General features: G+C 43.5%; 1 protein-coding gene across 1 annotated transcript; it reads left to right on the top strand.

The window, feature by feature from the left end:
- The first annotated feature begins 4,384 nt into the window (after positions 1-4,384).
- LOC125943301 (uncharacterized) lies at positions 4,385-16,532 on the top strand. Its single transcript, XM_049662289.1, has 6 exons — positions 4,385-4,600; positions 4,831-4,898; positions 7,572-7,646; positions 10,082-10,219; positions 12,502-12,567; positions 16,470-16,532. Exons 1-6 carry the CDS (start codon positions 4,399-4,401, stop codon positions 16,530-16,532), a joined length of 612 nt encoding a protein of 203 aa, XP_049518246.1. The 5' UTR covers positions 4,385-4,398.
- The last annotated feature ends 1,476 nt before the right edge of the window (positions 16,533-18,008 follow it).

Here is an 18,008-nt window from a genome sequence, read left to right as displayed (position 1 = left end):
GCCGCGCAGAAGAGGCCCGGCGCATCGCCCGCCTTCGTACTTTTGCCTCCCAAGAACGCTCTAAAACCCGTTATGACGAGCGCCATCAGCACGTATCGTACGAGAAAGGTGATTTGGTGTGGCTATGGACGCCACTTCGGAAGCGCGGCCTATACCAAAAGTTCTTGGCCCGTTACACCAGCTCCTTTGTCGTTATGGCACGTCTCAGTGATGTCACGTACGTGATTTGTCGACTCTTGTCTACTGGCCGCCGCTCAAGCAAGACCAACGTCGTCCATGTCGCCCGTCTTAAACGTTTTCACCACCGGAACTCCAACTGACTCGCCCGGTGGGCATCGTCTGCAAAGGAGGGAATTGCTACGATACGGGAGGACGATTGAAAGTGGAGGAAGACGACGTGAGTTCGGACTCGGACATCATCGGTCCCTAGGCCTCTCGCATCCATCATTTTTATTAATAAACGCATCTCACCGTAACAATATGAATAACTCTGTTAATCACACCTAAACACGTGAGACACGAACAGGTCTTTATGTTCTGTGAAGCACTTCACGTAAGGTTTAGGGATTAGGCAAGGTAAATATACCTGGTAGCGAAGCTTCCATAGAAGCCCATACGTTCAAAACATGGCGGTTCATCTGTGGTTCATGGGGCTTAGCGCCATCTGTGTGAGGAGGGAACACTTCCGGCGGAAGAAAAAATAATTTGACATCATATCCGTTGAAAACAGAACTGACGTGATTTTGTTCTCAAAGACGCGAAATTTGTTTTCGAAGGCCTGCCATTAGAGCTGTATATTCAAATGCCCCGCCATTCGACTTGATGGGCGTTTCGAGCTTTCAGCGCGGAAAGCGAAGCAGGATAAGTTGAGCCGTACGGGTGTCGAAATTGCAACGCTGCACAGAGCGTACTTTCTTTGGAGGCCAACGAACACTTTGGGCGTAGAGTGCTCGTTCTTTCGTGTCCCTGGACGCCAAGCCCGTCGGCCAGCGCTGTCCCACGAAAACAACAAAAGTAAACAATTATCTGGCTATCGCAACTCACTAATGATGACTGAACAGGTTAAGAAACAATGAAACTACCCACGTCACCAAAGTCAGACAAACGTCGACAAGCAAAGCAACCCAACATGTGAGGGGGGCGTATTGTAACAAGTGAACTTTACGAGCGCGCCTTTCTGCCCACTTCAAGAGCTGCATTGCACTGCAAGTGATAGCGGCGCCAACGCCCGCCGCTATCGGTGGGCGCTGAAAAAAGGTATTTATTTCTAATGATCAAGTAAAATAGAGTTGCTCTTTTCTCGCCATGCGTATATAAAATTGATTAGGAATTTTATTTTCGTTTAATGAATCTAACTGTGTATCGCTTTAATTAAAAAAACACAGCATATCCACGGGGTGAATGATGATGAGTGGGCGAAGCTCCGGAGGGAATCATCGGATCTCCCGCTTGAGGGGACGCTAGCACAAACGCGTTAGAGACGTGCAGTACTCTCTAGTAAGGGGGAGCGGCCACAGCGTCTTACGCAGCCATTTACACATGCCGGAACGTGCACCGCGTTTGCCGACGCCATCACATGACTGCTGAGAGAGTATACCCCCCGTATTCATAAACGCTCCTCGACTTGAACTTGACTTGCCACCGCCTTGGGCAGCGCGTTCGAAACGCGTTGAAGGTAAGGCGGAGAGGCCACAGCGTCTTACACCAGCTTCTTACACGGGCCGTAACGCGCTAGCACAAACGCGTTAGAAACGCGCTAGAAACGCGGCCTTTCGTTAATGTTGGGTATTTATTGCCATCGTGGTGCTTGTGTCTATGTGTGCTTCGTGGCGTAGTGGGCTAACGCCGCGCGCTCGGAAGCGAGGGGTCCCTGGTTCGATTCCGCGCTACGGACACAACTTCGGAATTTTTTTTCTCATTTTTCTCAGACTGGTTACACACTAGTAATACGACGAGGGACGAACGGGTGCCGCTTTAAGGAGCTTCGCCCCTAAAAAACGGTTATTTCTTTCCCAATGTTTGTTCCCTCCAAACATAGTCGCGCCTCAATCGCTGCTCCCATAACCACCCTTGCTGATGTCGGTGACAATTTGTTCTGAACCGTTTTTCGCCCGAAGCTTCGCGACCAGTTGGATCGACCTTGGATTAGGCTTGAGATTTAATATTCGGGACAGGTGGCGTCCGAATCTACGCCCCAGCGACGGCCCCTCTATGTTACAAACATGAATCTTGAAGGCCATGCTGTTGTTTGCTGTAGGCGGCGGAAATGGTTGAGAAGAAATACGACATAGACGTCAAGTTTTAGACACCACCTATAGTTCTATTCTAGTTTCAACGGCATTGTGCATCCTCAAAAAGGGTAATATCTAGATGAGGTAACGCAATAGTAAATGAGTGCTTTATTTTTTGCAAATAGGTAAAATTTGAATCCACAGAACATTGATACAATTGAGTAATAAAAGCATATCTCAAAGGCTGTTTTTTTGGTATGCACCCGACGGAAGTGATTGCAAAATAAAAGTCATGGCCGCCATGTCTTAAAGAGCACTTATAAAAGTTTTAAAAACTTTGTATCACCACTACAATGTGGCAACACAGAGCACGCACACTCAGCACCCCCATAAATTTGCATAAGGTGTCAGCAGTCTATGCGTGCCTACATGCTGTAGAAGACTATAAAGCCGCGCGTACGTCTTTGTTTAAAGCGTCGCGACCCTAGCCCTGCTATCGTCGCTGCTTCCGTCGCCATATTTGTCTATTCGTATTCTTACATATACATTTTTCTCTCTTTTTCTATATCTCGCTTTTTATATATATCTTAATTTAAGTGTAGTGTCGTGATTGTTTTTTCTCTTCAGTATTTATATAAGTGTATAGCTTAATTTATTTGTATAGCGCTGTTAGTGTATAGCGTAGTTAACTTGCTTTATCTTTATATTTGTATTTGTGCTACTTTTGAGATTACTTTCTTTCATTCTTTTGCACATATCGTATTTATTTATTTCTGTAGTGATTTAATCTGCGTATATAGTGTACTTATTTGTGTAGTGGTGTAGATGTGCATTGACATGACAGCCCCGACGTACGATGAGGACGGAGGTAAGGCGATCGGAGGACGGAGGTAAGGCGGAGTATGAGGACGGAGGTAAGGCGATCGTCTCCGTAAGCCAAATGATGTGAACGACCTCGCCTGCAATAAGCAAGTTTATTGGCGACAGAGTGGAAAGGGCTACGAAGGCGAGGAAGGCTTCGACTCCGGAAACGTCATGGTGTTGGGATGTGAGTATAAATCAATCTTTGTATTCACTTTCAACACTTCCCTTTGTTTCACGCGGAGGCCGAGCGAAGTGCTCTGCGCTATATTTCATGTAGCCTCCATGTCGCTAAATGAAGCATGTGCACATCGCCGCGTGCACGTTCTTTTATTGGGTCCGGTTATTGTAATGAATCCTTCTGATCAGTGAGATTAGTGCGGCGATTTTGTCGCGATGCCTTTGCCGACGGTCTTCCTTCTCGCTTTACAGTAGTCAAAGTGACGCTCCGCCCGCGTTATCAATGTGTTCATGACTGTGAACAGTGGATAAGGGTGGCAAATAATTGCGCGTAAGGCGTTTTTTTTAACAAAATCGCGGCCCCGTTCTTGTCATATCACATACAACTCACGGTCCGATAACGGAAACGGGAAAAGAATTGCAAAAGAAATTAAATCTAACCTTGCATATGCTCGCCATGCGTTACGTCGCCTGAAATCGGGTCGCATTGCCCACTTTGCCGAAAATTTTAGCTCAACAGACCTCATATTTGTCATCTTTGTCATTTGACACGTGTTTCAGTGTTTCATGTGTTCAAAAGAACGCAAACTTGCTGCATCAATACATAACGTTTGTTAAGAAACATGTTGTGGGATGTGAACCAACAAAATGCCTAAGCTGGGGTACGCTTGTTTTGGGCACTTATTGCTTCCGGTTGTTACTTTTATTCCTTTTCTATATGACTTGTGGAGTTCCTCAGTTATATTTAGCACCTCCATAATGTCTCTGCCTGTGTTTTTTTTGTTATTTTTTTCTTGCTTTTTAAACGGTAACTTTGATGACCATTGGAAATGCCACATTTTATTGTAATGAGTATTTTTCTTACATTATCCTTCAGGCGACAAAGCTGACCTAATTGCTAGGATGACCAAGCAGCATAAGCCTGTGCCAATGGATGTGTTTGAGGAAACTGGCCAGGCATATCGCCACAGGCAGAAGCCAACCCTTCAGGTAATAATAATGACAATAATGCTTTAACAATTGCAAAGTTTGTTGAAACAGATATCGTGCAACTTCATTTTCCTCTTGCCATTTACATTATTACTAGGATGCAACAACAAAAGAAAAAGCTGCAAAAAAACTGAGGATGGGCCGCATATTTCGGAAAAAAATGGGACAAGGTTCCGACTCGGGCAGTGACGACGAGGAGTTAGTGCCGCGAAAACACCTGAAGAAAGCAGAAAGCAAGATTTTGGCACTGCAAAACAAGCTGCGAATTTCGGAGCAGCAACGACTTGAAGAGCGGCAGCATAACGTCAAACTCCAAGATTTGCTTGAAGAGAGGCTGAGTAGCAATGTTTTATTTGTAAATGACTGTCCCCTTCTTTAGGAATTTATTTTTTCAGTGTTCTTGTTTCCACACACAAGTCTGCTATCAGTCCTTGTGCATAAATGGTATAGTAAGATGCCTCAGCATGCAAGTTTTTAGATTAGTGCTAGTCAGTACAATTGATTGTGCTTCATGTGGGGTGTAGATGCAACCATTCTGATTGTGCTTATGTGAATCTGCACCTTGCAGATTCCATGGAGGCCTCCATTGTGCAGGCAGTGAAGGCAGAGCTTCATGGAGCAAGGCTGCCTTCACAGGTATGTAATATGCCATGGTGGTATTCTATGGGGAGCAAAATTTCATGATTTTGAATTGCATTTTGTCAGTTATTCTATCATGACATTTTTTTGGAAGCTGACTTGATTTGCATCCATACTACTTGATATGTTATTTGTCGCCTAAGCATGCAGCAGCAGAATAATATTTTGTCTTCATCTTAGTACACGTGTAGCTGTATCCTAATAAACAAATAATAAATGATAGTTCTGTATTGCTCATGCACTGACCTCACATTGTGCAAAACTTTCCCCTGTTCACCTTTAACTGCACAGTTATCTATGCACATCCCTAAGCACATGGTGGTCGGAATAGCTGCAGCAATTTGTCTAAAGCAACTAAAGGTTTTCATTTACAGCAAACCTTTGTTATGTCAAAAACAAAACCTTGCAAAGCTTAAATGGCCTTACTCTTTTACCAGTGGCTATTGGACAATATGGGAATGCACTTTTAATGACTGCACTGTTCTTTAATTACCCTTTAGGGTCATGCTGCATATGGTTGCAGCAATAATCTACTGCTGACAAAGAGATCAGTGCATGGAGCTCCAATGAAGCCATATGAGGTGATAAATTCATTGGCATTGTCATTTTTATTTGTTAGAGATGGCTATGCGTTATGCAGTGCTGATTATTTGTGTAGTCAACTCTGATACAAATCTAACTTGGCATGAAATGCTACAGTGTAAATTTTATGATATTGAGTTTTTGGTGTCTTGTATTTTAAGCTGAATTATAATTTAAAATAATCAAACCAAGGGAATGAGGAGTGTGTGTTATGTAATAGAATTTCTAGTTTGCCTATGTACTGCTTTGTTAGTGTGCTGTGCGCATTTAGTGCATGTTAGTGCACGTTGTACTGCCTGTGTGGCTATTCACTAGTTCCTGCAGATAAGCTTTTCTTTGCTTGTTTGCACATTACTGCTCGTGTAAAATCTAGCTTCTGTATCATTGGTGAACACTAGGTGGCATTGTTGCGCAATGCATCGAATCTTGCTAATAGGTCTACAGTGCTGATTCCTCAGCGACATTGCTTGAGTAGAGCTTTCACTGCAATATCATTTTAATTCTTTCCCGAGAGAAAAATCTCTCTCGCAGTGCAAGAAATAGTGTGCAATCTTTGATTAATACTTATGTTTTAAAGCAGTAGCAGTATAGTTAACGGGATGGTAAATTAAGCTAATTGGGATTCGTTGTGATAACAGCACTAACAGCAAGGGACAAAAAATGCCCGACACAGGCTAAAAAATGTGCGTGTAGCACTAGCTGTTACTTCCCATTCAAAATTATGGCAGTTTTGCCCACCACAGTAGTTCAGCGGCTGCGACAGTCTGCCACAGAGCACAAGGTCACAAAAACAAATTGTCAGTGTTGTCAGCCACAATCCAATGGACCAGAATTCAAAACTGCTCATGTGTAGATTTATGTGTACATTGATGGACTTCAGGTTTTCAAAATATCTGGATCCCTTTATATCGCTTTTTCATTGCCTGGCCTTCGGACATGACACCAGTAGATTATTATATCTCCTTTGCTTCAAACAGCCATAGGCATAATAAGAGGATACTCGGTCATACTTGCTCACCAATATTCTCGGAGGCTTGCACTCGTTCACACTCTTGTGCACTTACAATTGTTCACATTTGCATTTACAGCATTCATAGTTGCTTCCATTGGCACTTATTGGTGCCCAGTAATGCTAATCTTTACATCCACAAAGACTCACTGGCACTCTCTCGCATTGCATTCACTCACACTTGCAGACCCCCACCTATTTTCATACTCGCATTCACTGAAACTTAGTGTCGCTAAATTTCATTCGTAGTCATGTTTATTAGCACTCACTACTGTTCATACTTCCCGTCAAATTTGTTGACACTCCCATTCATACTTGGATCCTCGCACCCTTTATCAATCAGTAGCTCTCTACTATGCTTGTAAAATAAGTGTGGAGCAAGTATGAGTCAATATACTCCTGAACATTTTGACCTATGCAAACAGCTGGCGTTTTCTTCTAGTGCAGGAAAGTGCAATAGTATAATCACTACATGTTTCTAGGACTTTGACTAGTTCTCAGTAGTAGTGATATCATGTAGTGCTCTGCATATGCACATGAGGCAAAAGATGGGCGGCAATATTTTGGCCAGCAAGGTAACCTTATGCATTTCAGATTAAGAGCATCATGTAGTGTTATACAAATTTTTGCATGATTTAAAGCTTGAAATATGGTGTAAGCTTGCTTTGAATTTAGTCTGAAAAACGTTCACACTTCAGGTTATGCATGAAATGAAAAGTCAGTGTTTGATGTTTCTCGTACTTATGCTGGATCATTATTACATTCCGTTCCCAACCAACTTTTTTCCCTAGTCCAGACATATGTTCACATACCAGCTCACAAGCATGCTGCTTACTTTTCAGTCCAGATCTGTGTTCTGGGTCAGTGACAAGAAAGGTAGCAGCTTAGGTTATGTTTAATTTCAGGTATTGTTCAACAATCTAGAAAAGTGTTCAAAAAGAACTTTGCCATTGCTCTTAGATAATTCACAAAGCTTTATATTTCATGTGCTAATGCTAATGAGTCTGTGGCCTACACATTTAAATAATTATGATGTGTGGTGATGAACAATCGCAAGGTTATTGGTTTCTGGATTTCAGGACAATGTGTGCAGAGAGAAGACATCACAGCAGGTGGCCAGTGTTGTGCAACCAGAGCCTGCCATGCTGCATGAGGTATGTATACATATTCCATTAAAACCCAGCTTGTATGTTTTCCATGAGGCTGTGAAAAATAAGTTAAGATCTGGAAAGCTGAACAGCCAGGAAGGAGACATATTCATTGGCATTTAACTATGCCTATGTACTATACCGCACACACGCACGCACACACACACACACGTATTGACTATACTGCAGCGGTTGCGTAGCGGTAGAGCATCCACCTTGTATTCGGGAGGTACCGAGTTCAAATCCTGGTGCCACTGGAAACCCACTGTTTTTTTTTCTAATGGGTAGAGGTCCCCTAGCTTGGTGCTCGGCTCACATGGGGGTTGTTCACATCTCTAAAAAAGGGGGCTCAATAGAGATTTACTAGTTGTCTCTGGGCATGCCTGCTTATCCAACCACAGATGGTCTTGTTGAAGAGCATCTGCCGCAACTGTGGGAGGCAAGTGCTGCCCGCCGGGTGCCTACCGGTAAAACATCCCCACCTCAATAGGTGCATTTGAGGCACCACATGGGAAACGGCCGCCATGGGAGCGGCCCAAACATCACTTTTTTGTGCTCATGAGGGTTTCGACAGGAATTCGGGCGCAGGATCCTTTCCCATGTGTATCACACCTCCAGAAAGGCGAACGCGAGGCCGGGGTACACTTGTGCCCATTTGAAGCAGTAAGTGCCTGGCGGTGGTGGGAATCGAACCCGCAGCCGAGGCGGGCGCTCTACAACTAGGCCATAGCTGCTGGAGACTATCAATGATATCGTTGCTTTCAACACTATCTCTAGAGAGTATACTGAAGAGAGCAGGCAAAAGTGCTGTCTGGTTAATTTTTAGCAGAATAAAATGATCTAGGGAACATTGATCTTCATCTGTTTGGATCGCGAGCACCTGTTTCTTAAAAGCTAAGCTTTTTTCCCTCCATTTTTCTACCTTCCCCCAAGCCGGGGTTTGGCTGTGGCACCTTTGTGGATATGATTGTGAATATGTATATGAAGGTTTATGTGCACAGATTGCAGGCTCCAGCACTTGGGCTGACATTAGTCTTGAACGCTCTCGGATTCGGTAATGCCAGTTAGCGTGCCATGTTCTGCATAAAAAGAAAGTTGCTATTGTAAACCTGGACATGATGGTGTGAAGGTATTTTGAAATCGCACCGACCTCTTAAAGGCCCAACCGCATGCACGCGGTATTTCAAGCGACGCGACAGGCACAGCCTGTCGCGCTGTCGTGTTGCGGCGTGGAGCAACTGCATCAACACGACATCGCGAAAAGAGTGGTGACGGATTTACATTGTTGTGCGAATAAGTATTATCATGCGCGCTTAAAGAAATCTGAATTTTATCAAAAGGTGAACGTTTTATCTAGATTTAGCTGAATATGCTATCACGTCCCCAGTGCAAATCCGTGATATGCCGCCAGCGTAAAATGCCGTGGCGTCATTTGTTGAGTAAAAGTTAAAACACTTTCTTGGCTCTCGGTGGCGTCTCAGGCCTAACAGCTTCAAAACAAACAACCAATCTCAATAATAATGACAAAAGAGGGCTGATACTTAGTCCTCAGTTAGCGATGAGACGAAGCGATGACTGATTGTACCATTTATTTTTTTGCTGTCACAGCAGAGAGCAAGTTGCAAGAGCCAATTCAGATCGAAGCGGGCAGACTGACTGCTGCTATGTTGTTGCGCAATCGCTGTCCCCAGCGGATGTCGTGCTGACTTCCGCGTGACGAGTGATATTTTTTGGCTGGCCAGAAACCGGCGACGTGACCAGCGATGGCGACGGATTACCCTCCGCGACGGCAAAACCTGTCGCCGTCGCTTGTCGCTTTAAAATCGCGTGCAAGCGCGATTTTAAACTATGTACACTTTTTTTCCTCCTTCTTTTGTTCCTTTATGGAACAACACATTGTATTCAATGTTGGATTAGGCATTCATTATGTGCCACTGTGACACAAGGGGTTTAGAATTCTTAAATTTAGCTAGATGTGTGTCGTACAAACATGACGTTGCTTTTGTCATTGTTACATCGCTGAATACAGTGGAAATCTCGGACTTTGTATCTGCATCTGCCTTGTTCGACATTTGCAGTATGGCGTAGCTTGTGAACAATGTAGTGCATAAATATAAAAATTGCATGAGAACAGTTGTGCACATAAGCTTATGGTGAACAAACATAAACATTGCATAATTAAGATTACTGGTCCCATAGGGTGAAAGTAAACACTATTGTATGAACCCTTACTTTTATAGCACTTCATTAAGCATGTCACAAAGGCTTTGCTTCACGTTGATTCCAATGTGTGTTGGATCTGCATCATTTCTTTTTGCTGTTCTGCATGGGTTGCCATACTGACTATTGCTCAATTTGTATTTGTTCTCTGCTCTCTGGTTCCATTGTACACCCTGAAGGCACTCGTTGCTATGATGTATGAGATTGCTATTTGTGTTCAGGACGAGTGGGATCTCGAGATTCCTGTAGTGGATGCGATGCTGCCTGCCAATTGCCATTCGGCACAGCCCAGCTGTGTCCTTGGGCCTCGTGCACAGGTGCCAGGCACCAAGGAAGCTGATGGTGTGCCTTCCACAAATGTGAGTGTGTAGATTTATCCCGATAATTTACAGCTGCTAAATCACTATGCTTGCTAGAAAAACTGTAACGAAGTTTTCGTTTCCTCTTGTTAAGCAATGTGTATACTGAACTAATATTGCCACGCATATACTCGCACTTGGTCTGCTTGAATTTTCCAATACTTTGTGTTCTAGTTTATGCCAACTAAGTATGAGAGACATGCTGTGCGGACAGAGCTGTGTGCCTCCTGCGAAAGAGGTGCACTCCTATGTTTGAAAGTGCAGAGGCCACTGCGGATCTATTTTGCATGTAGCCTTCACCACGTCAAATAAAATGGCGGCACGCAGACACTACCGTGTTCTACTGGTAAAATAGTGCAATTGAACCCTGCAATGACAAATTGATAGGCAGCACGAAAAAATTCACTTTTCAAGAATTGTGAAATGAGACCGTAAAGACAGTAAATGCGATGAAAACGAAAGTTTACTGTCACAATTCTCGTAGCAGTCAACAAACAAAATGGTGTCCATGATGTGTTCCCTGTAATCGCACAATCATGCTGTGGTGGTATTTTCTGACTTTAAGTGGGCAGAAAATGTGTTTCAGCACTTTTTCGACTCTTTAGTATTCATCACCATCATCAGCCTATTCATGTCCACTGCAGGACGAAGGCCTCTCCCTGTGATCTCCACTTATCCCTGTCTTGCACTAGATGATACCAACTTGCGCCTGCAAATTTACTAACTTCATCACCCCACCTAGCTTTCTGCCGTCCTCGACCGCACTTCCCTTCTCTTGGTATCCATTCTGTAACTCTAATGGTCCGCCGGTTATCCATCCCATGCATTACATGGCCTGCCCATCTCCATTTCTTGCGCTTAATGTCAACTAGAATATCGGCTATCCCCATTTGTTCTCTGATCCACACCGCTCTCTTCCTGTCTCTTAACGTTAGTCCTAAGATTTTTCGTTTCATCGCTTTTTGTGCTGTCCTTAACATGTTCTCGAGCTTCTTTGTTAACCTCCAAGTTTCTGCCCCATATGTTAGCACCGGTAGAAAGCAATGATTGTACACTTTTCTTTTCAAACGACAGTGGTAAGCTCCCAGTCAGGATTTGGCAATGCATGTCGTATGCACTCCAACCCAATTTTATTCTTCTGTGAATTTCTTTCTCGTGATCAGGGTCCCCTGTGAGTAATTGACCTAGATAAACGTACTCCTTTACAGACTCTAGAGGCTGACTGGCGATCCTGAATTCTTGTTCCCTTGCCAGGCTATTGAGCATTATTTTTGTCTTCTGCATACTCATCTTCAACCCCACTCTTACACTTTCTCGGTTAAGATCCTCAATCATTTGCTGTAATTCGTCCCCGTTATTGCTGAATAGGACAATGTCATCTGCAAAGCGGAGGTTGCTGAGGTATTCGCTACTGATCCTCACTCCTAAGCTTTCCCAATCTAAGAGCTTGATTACTTCTAAGAATACAGTGAATAACATTGGAGAGATTGTGTCTCCTTGTGTGGACCCCTTTCTTGATAGGTATCCTTCTGCTTTTCTTGTGGAGAACCAAAGTTGCTGTGCAATCCTTGTAGATATTTGCCAAGATATTCACGTATGCCTCCTGTACTCTTGATTACGCAATGCCTCGATGACTGCTGGTATCTCTACTGAATAAAATGATTTTTAATAATCTATGAAAGCCATATGAAGAGGTTGGTTGTACTCCGCAGATTTCTCTATTACCTGATTTATGACATGGATATGATCCATTACCTGGGTAGATCATATGGGGGGCTAATGTTCAGGCATGTTTCATTAGAGTCGGATTGCAGTTTAGTTAAGTTTGATTGTTGACAGCTATGAAATGCATTTAATCCTATTGGCATCCTGGGTTATCAAATTATTCCATTGTGACGAGAATATTGTCTCAAGCTTTCGCTATCGCGCGGTTTGACTGTTACCTGAATGGCACACTAATGAACTTGTTTGTTGTGTGAACTTGTGTTGTTCATAGCATTGACGAAGAAGCACTTGTAAAAAAACAACTTTACTAGCTTTATTATGTGGTTTGTAGTTTACTTGTTGCCACTGACATTGCTGCTAGTTTCATGGTGTGTGCTTGATGCACAAGCAATTTGGAAACAAAGTATAAGCACATTTACTGATTATGCATGCTCATTGTATGCATTGTATTCTGAGGGGTATTCTGTCTAATCTCAGGTCTAAACTGTTTTCTATAAAACAGACAAACAAGGAAAGCTAGGTTGGTTAACCACAGAGGCGTGTTGCTTTTATTTCAGGAGCCTGTCCCAGTACCTACTGAACTGGGTGTGGAAACACCATTGTTCGTGCCAGTTGATGGAAAGGCAAGCTGTGTTCGCTTATCTGAATCAAACTGGTTTATGGCAATCTTATCTACAATGAATATGTGTGGAGTACTTTACACTGTACTAACTGTGGCGCTCAATCTATGCAGTTGTTGAAACAGCCACTGGAGCAGTGTTCTGAAAGGAAACAGATGCTAATGTGCTAGTATTTCAAGCTAATTCATTGTCCGTATAAGTGATTGTCATTATTCCAGTGAAATTCACATTTCTAAGAACAGACCACTCCTATAATTGTTTTATTTATCTGTGAACAGGGGTGCGTCGCTACAGGAGCAGGAAAATTCGACATTAATTGTCTATGAAAGTGCTTATGTAGTGTGATAAGGATTGCATACCCTGTTTATAACTTGAGAAGGTGTGCATAGGAAGATACTGTTCACTTTCATAGTGGTATGCCAAGGCATTGTTTCAGGCTAGTTTGTCTGTCATACTGGGAGTATCAGTAACGTTAAAAAAGCGGGAACATATAAAAAACGACAGCACATAATGCTAACTTCCAATTTTACAACGGCACGTCTTTTTATAGAATCTCTACGCATGTCTATAACGCTGTGACATCATGTATAAATGACGGCACACATACATGACCTTTTAAATAAGTCATTTCTTTATGGGATAGTGACAGGGGTGCAGTGCTAACACACCTGTCTGCTAAGTGTTGAGTATGAACAGCATCTATTATCTCGTGTGTCCGCTGTTGTCCGGCTCTGCCCACAATACTGCACTGTTCAAACAAAGGTGCAACCACACTTTTTACAATGGCACACCAGCCACCCACTGGCAAATTTCTTTACGTTGTTGTTATGCTCCCATAGCCAATTCTTCGGGCATCATCCTATTTGTCCTACATACAATCTGAAGCATTACAGGGGTAAGCGGTAGATGATGCACTCAGTACAATCAACACTTATTTTCGTGCTTTCTTTTTTCACAGTGGTGTCTGGCAGCAGCATTTGGGTTAATCATCCAGCATAGCCTTGCTAGCTTGTTAGGTGTGGAGAATACTAATTGTACATTCGATTGTTGGGCAGTCTTCAAATTGTGCGATAGCTTATGTATATATAGGACCACAGCTATCACACAACCTGAAAAGGACTACCCAATGGTCGAATGTACAAGTAGTATTTTATGTACCTAACAAGCTAGCAAGGCTATGCTGGATGACTGACCCAAATGCTGCTGCCAGACACCACTACAAAAAAAGCATGAAAATAAGTTTGTTGATTGTGCTGAGTGCATCATCTACCGCTTACCCCTGTAATGCTTTAGATTGTATCTAAGACAAACAGGAAGATGCCTGAAGAATTGGCTACGGGAGCGTAACAACAATGTAAAGAAATTTGCCAGTGAGTGGCTGGTGTGCCATTGCAAAAAAAAGTGCGGTTGCAATTTGTTTGACCAGTGCAGTATCGTGGGCAGAGCCGCACAACAGCTGACACGTGAGGTAATAGAAGCTGTTCATACTCCGCACTTAGCAGACAGATGCACTGGCACTGTGTCCCCATCACTATACCACAAGGAACTCGTGTGCATGAAAAGTGGTCCAGCACATGTTCTTTTTTTTTCCTCCAAATGATAAGTAGTTCTCTTCAATATGTTCAGTGCTGCATGTGACATTAGATGTTGCCTAATGACCCCCATAGCGCTCTGAGGAAGTTGTGCCACTATTGTGCAATGCAAAACAGCAGAAGCGGTGCTAGTGTCCAACTGAAATGACACAGGAAGTCATCGCCTTGTCATCGGTGGAAACTGTATGGGAACACCGAATTACATTGTGCCTAGTTGTGCCTTTATCCTTGCGTTCACTGCAGTGCATGACACCGCATATTGGCCGGTGCCTTCAGAGCTGCTTAGTCGCCCTCTGTTATCATGATCAAGACCATGGGGTTGTTCACAGCGGTTGTGGCAAGCACTAGTTTCGTTTTGACTTGGTGCATTCACGGATTGTCGCAAAACGGCGGAAGCTGTCGAGGATAAATAGTAAAGATTGTACTGCAGCCTGCACGCTGGCATCCAATCAGCCAGTTACATTGTGATGAACGGGCAATCTGTTAAAAGCCATCTCACTGGCGAAAAAATAATTGGGATGGACGCTTGGTAGTGAATAGCATGTCTCAGGTGAAGACGTGGCCAAGTTGTGTGCTGCTGCCGCACTGCAAAGAAAGTACTTTCTCAAGGCCTTCACTGCTGCGAGCACTATAATCGGTCATGAAATGACGACATTTGCAGCTCCTGCACTGCTTATGTGCAAAATAGAAACATGATTTGCGGATGAATTCAGTATAAAAATGTGTTGTGGGAGCATTTTTTTTAAATTTTGGTATCCTTAATTCAACATTCGGTTAATTCGGAATTTTATCCAGTCCTGTAAAATTCGAATGAGTTTTTACTGTATGCCTTCTCTCGGCGGATGTGTAATTTGAGCTCACTGGGGTACCGCAAAAGCTTTTTTCAGCTTTAGGGTAAGATTGCTAGTCCTGGGACAAAGCAGCACCTAAAGGGTGCATAAAGGTTTTGTGTGGTTTCTACTCTTCCCCATCTGCTTTCCTAAACTTTTTTATTAATTCTCCATCAAAAACGAATATATCCCTTACAAAAGGTACTTGTCGTTGACTGAGATGAAATGTGGTACAGCCTCTGAGCTATAATTGTTGTCCCTGGGCCATTATCAGGGAAGCTTTATTCACTAGGACTTTCCTACAGGCAGGCTGTAAACTTTCAACTTTTTGCATATATCTTGGTTTTCTCCTGGAGTGCCATCACTGTCTGGCAGCCTACTTTTCCTTAGTAACTGTTGCCTTTCTTTAGCCATTATTTCAGCAAAAGAGCCTTTTTCTGAGAGTGCATGCTATTTTTGTATTTGAGTAGCTAACCTTTGGCAATTTTTATCTTTCGAAGGTTCACATTGGAAATGGCCTGTTTGTTTGTGCCAGTAAATGGACTTGGGTGAGCCAAGCGAAGACAGACAGCACATTTGCAAGAGAAATTGTTCGATGCCTGTGGCAACCAAAGGAGCTTCTTAACAGGAGCGTCACTGGAAAAATTTGCATGCGCAAATTGAAGGAGGGCGGGGAAGCCAAGCCAGCATTGACGCCACAAAAACTTTCTGCAGTGCGAAGTAAGTAGACACTGTCCTGCTAGCTCATGTTTTCATAAGGATTGCAAAGTGTTTTAAAGTAAAACGGAGTGCCTATCGCACAGTGCTTTTTCTGCATGAATATAACAGGTTGTCAGTAAGATGGGATTGTAGTGATGTGATCTCTTGTATAGGCCAACACAGTTGACATCTACACATCAGGGACGTGCATAGCTGTATGTGTATAGACTTAGTGATGTGATGTTGCTAACAAAAACTACCGTTTAGTTTCTATAGTGGTTTTAAAGGTGCATTCATTTTTGCTATCAGAATTCTGTAACTGCATCTATGCAGTGTTTTCCATCTGCAAATTCCGTAATGTGGTAGCAAAAAGCTGTGCAGTCTGTGTATTCACTTGCATGAGCTGGTTATACTTGTTCATTTAATGCAAAAGGCGTATTTAAAAATATTATGAGTATTTCTGTAGTATTGCAATTCGGCAGCAATTTATATTGTTTGTAAAGCAAGAACATTCAACAAGACAATTCGAGGACGAGCACTAGCTTTCAACTGCTGTGGTTTATCTCAATTTACAATCTCAATTTACTTAAGTAATAAACCCATAAACCTTTGTGTTTCTTTTGTATTGTATTGTATCTCTGTGGAATGTTTGCGCTTTACACACTATATCATGCAACAACTAGCCCAATCAGTTACGCTATGGAGCCATCTATTGTGCATGTCGGTCCCAGTGGCTTGATGGAAAATAATGTGGCTGCTTTGTTTCATTTACATTTTTGTGCAGAGGCATACGAGCACTTCGTATCCAAAAACCCAAGCGCTGTGGACACGGACGCCAGGAGGCTAAAAGACCTTAATAACAAGCATCTCGCGACGATGCTTCGCGATGCAAAATAAAGGTGTTTTTGTTGCATGCCCTAAAAAGTATCCTCTTTGTCTCAGAGCTGGCGTATATCACCTGATATCATAGTGCGGGCCTCAATATAATGTTGGCAGATGATGTTACTGTGTACAACTCCATCAAAAATTTTACAGAAACAAAACAACTCGTTCGACACGAAAGAGAACAGTTGTAAATGTAGCTATACAAAAATAGTGTAATTTTGCATAGGTAAACGAGAACATTTTTGTTTAGTGTGTCGGGAACCGAGGGGTCGCAGCGGAGCGCCAGAACAAGAGTACCAGCTCGGCAGGCTTTCAGAACAGACTAGCGCGTGCCGTGCTTGCGCCGCTGACACGCGCCGCCCAACATTATTTTTCTCGTCAGTCGCAGCCGGCCCCAAGGCGCCGGCCGAGAGCGCTGACCTTAGCAGCGTCGGTGGGCGCTACAAGTGTATACACATACGAGAACGACATCATTGAAGGTAGCCATGCGAGAACTGTCTCGTTGAGCATAGCTAGACGAGAATTATCTCGTTCAATGTACCCATGCGAGAACGATCTCGCTCAATGTAGCCAAAGAGAATCTCGTTCAGTGACGAGATCCACTCGTACACACGTCATGTACGAGATCTCGTTGAGTCTACGGAGCAATAATCGCGTAGAGAACTTTTCGCACAATTCTCGTACATATTTTTTCAATAGGGACACGTCGCCTCGTTCAGGCCTTTTGCCTTTGCAGAATCACCTACTCCACCCCTTACCTCTACCTCACACCCACGGAGACCGAGCAACTCAACAGACTCATCCGCACTGCCTATAAAACTGCTCTTCATCTCCCTAAGTCAACGCCCACAGAGAAACTCCTTCAACTGGGGGTGCACAACGCCCTGGGAGAGCTCGTAGAAGCGCACCTCTTAGGTCAATATCAAAGGTTATCAGATACACAAACTGGTCAAATACTTCTGCACTGACTCGGAATCAACCTACCCGGTCATACCACGGCCACGCGCTCTCCTCCCACTGCTGTTGGCAATAACCTCTGCATTATGCCACTTCCCAAAAACAGCCACCCGGAACATAATCGAGCCAGACGGGAAGTTAGAGCCAAGGCTCTGCAGAAGAGCTACCCTCCTCATTCACAGGCAGTCTACGTAGACGCGGCTGAATATTCAGACCAGCCAGCTTTCGCATTAGCCGTTGTAGACGGATTCCAAAACACCATTGTCTGTGCGTCGATTCCAAATTTGACAGAATCCCTAGAAGCGGAAGAGGCAGCAATTGCCGTAGCAATTGTTCACTCCTCCGCTAAGTATCTTTTCTCAGATTCAAAAACCGCAATCAGTAATTATGCCAATCGCAAAATCCACTCCCCGGCTGTTAAAATACTCGAATCCAATCCTCCTCCTAATCGCCTTATCACCCTCCTTTCGGTCCCTGCACA

The sequence above is a fragment of the Dermacentor silvarum genome, chromosome 1 (assembly GCF_013339745.2).
Source record: "Dermacentor silvarum isolate Dsil-2018 chromosome 1, BIME_Dsil_1.4, whole genome shotgun sequence".
NCBI classification, from domain to species: Eukaryota; Metazoa; Arthropoda; class Arachnida; order Ixodida; family Ixodidae; genus Dermacentor; species Dermacentor silvarum.
Note: the sequence above shows the minus strand (reverse complement) of the source record. Positions and strands in the feature narration are given on the sequence as shown.

Coding starts and splice junctions, on each gene's coding strand:
- LOC125943301 (XM_049662289.1), top strand. CDS start 4,399: ATGGGCCGCATATTTCGGAAAAAAATGGGACAAGGTTCCGACTCGGGC. Junction 7,647..10,081: donor AGCCTGCCATGCTGCATGAG/GTATGTATACAT, acceptor ATTTGTGTTCAG/GACGAGTGGGATCTCGAGAT. Junction 12,568..16,469: donor TCGTGCCAGTTGATGGAAAG/GCAAGCTGTGTT, acceptor ATTTTTGTGCAG/AGGCATACGAGCACTTCGTA.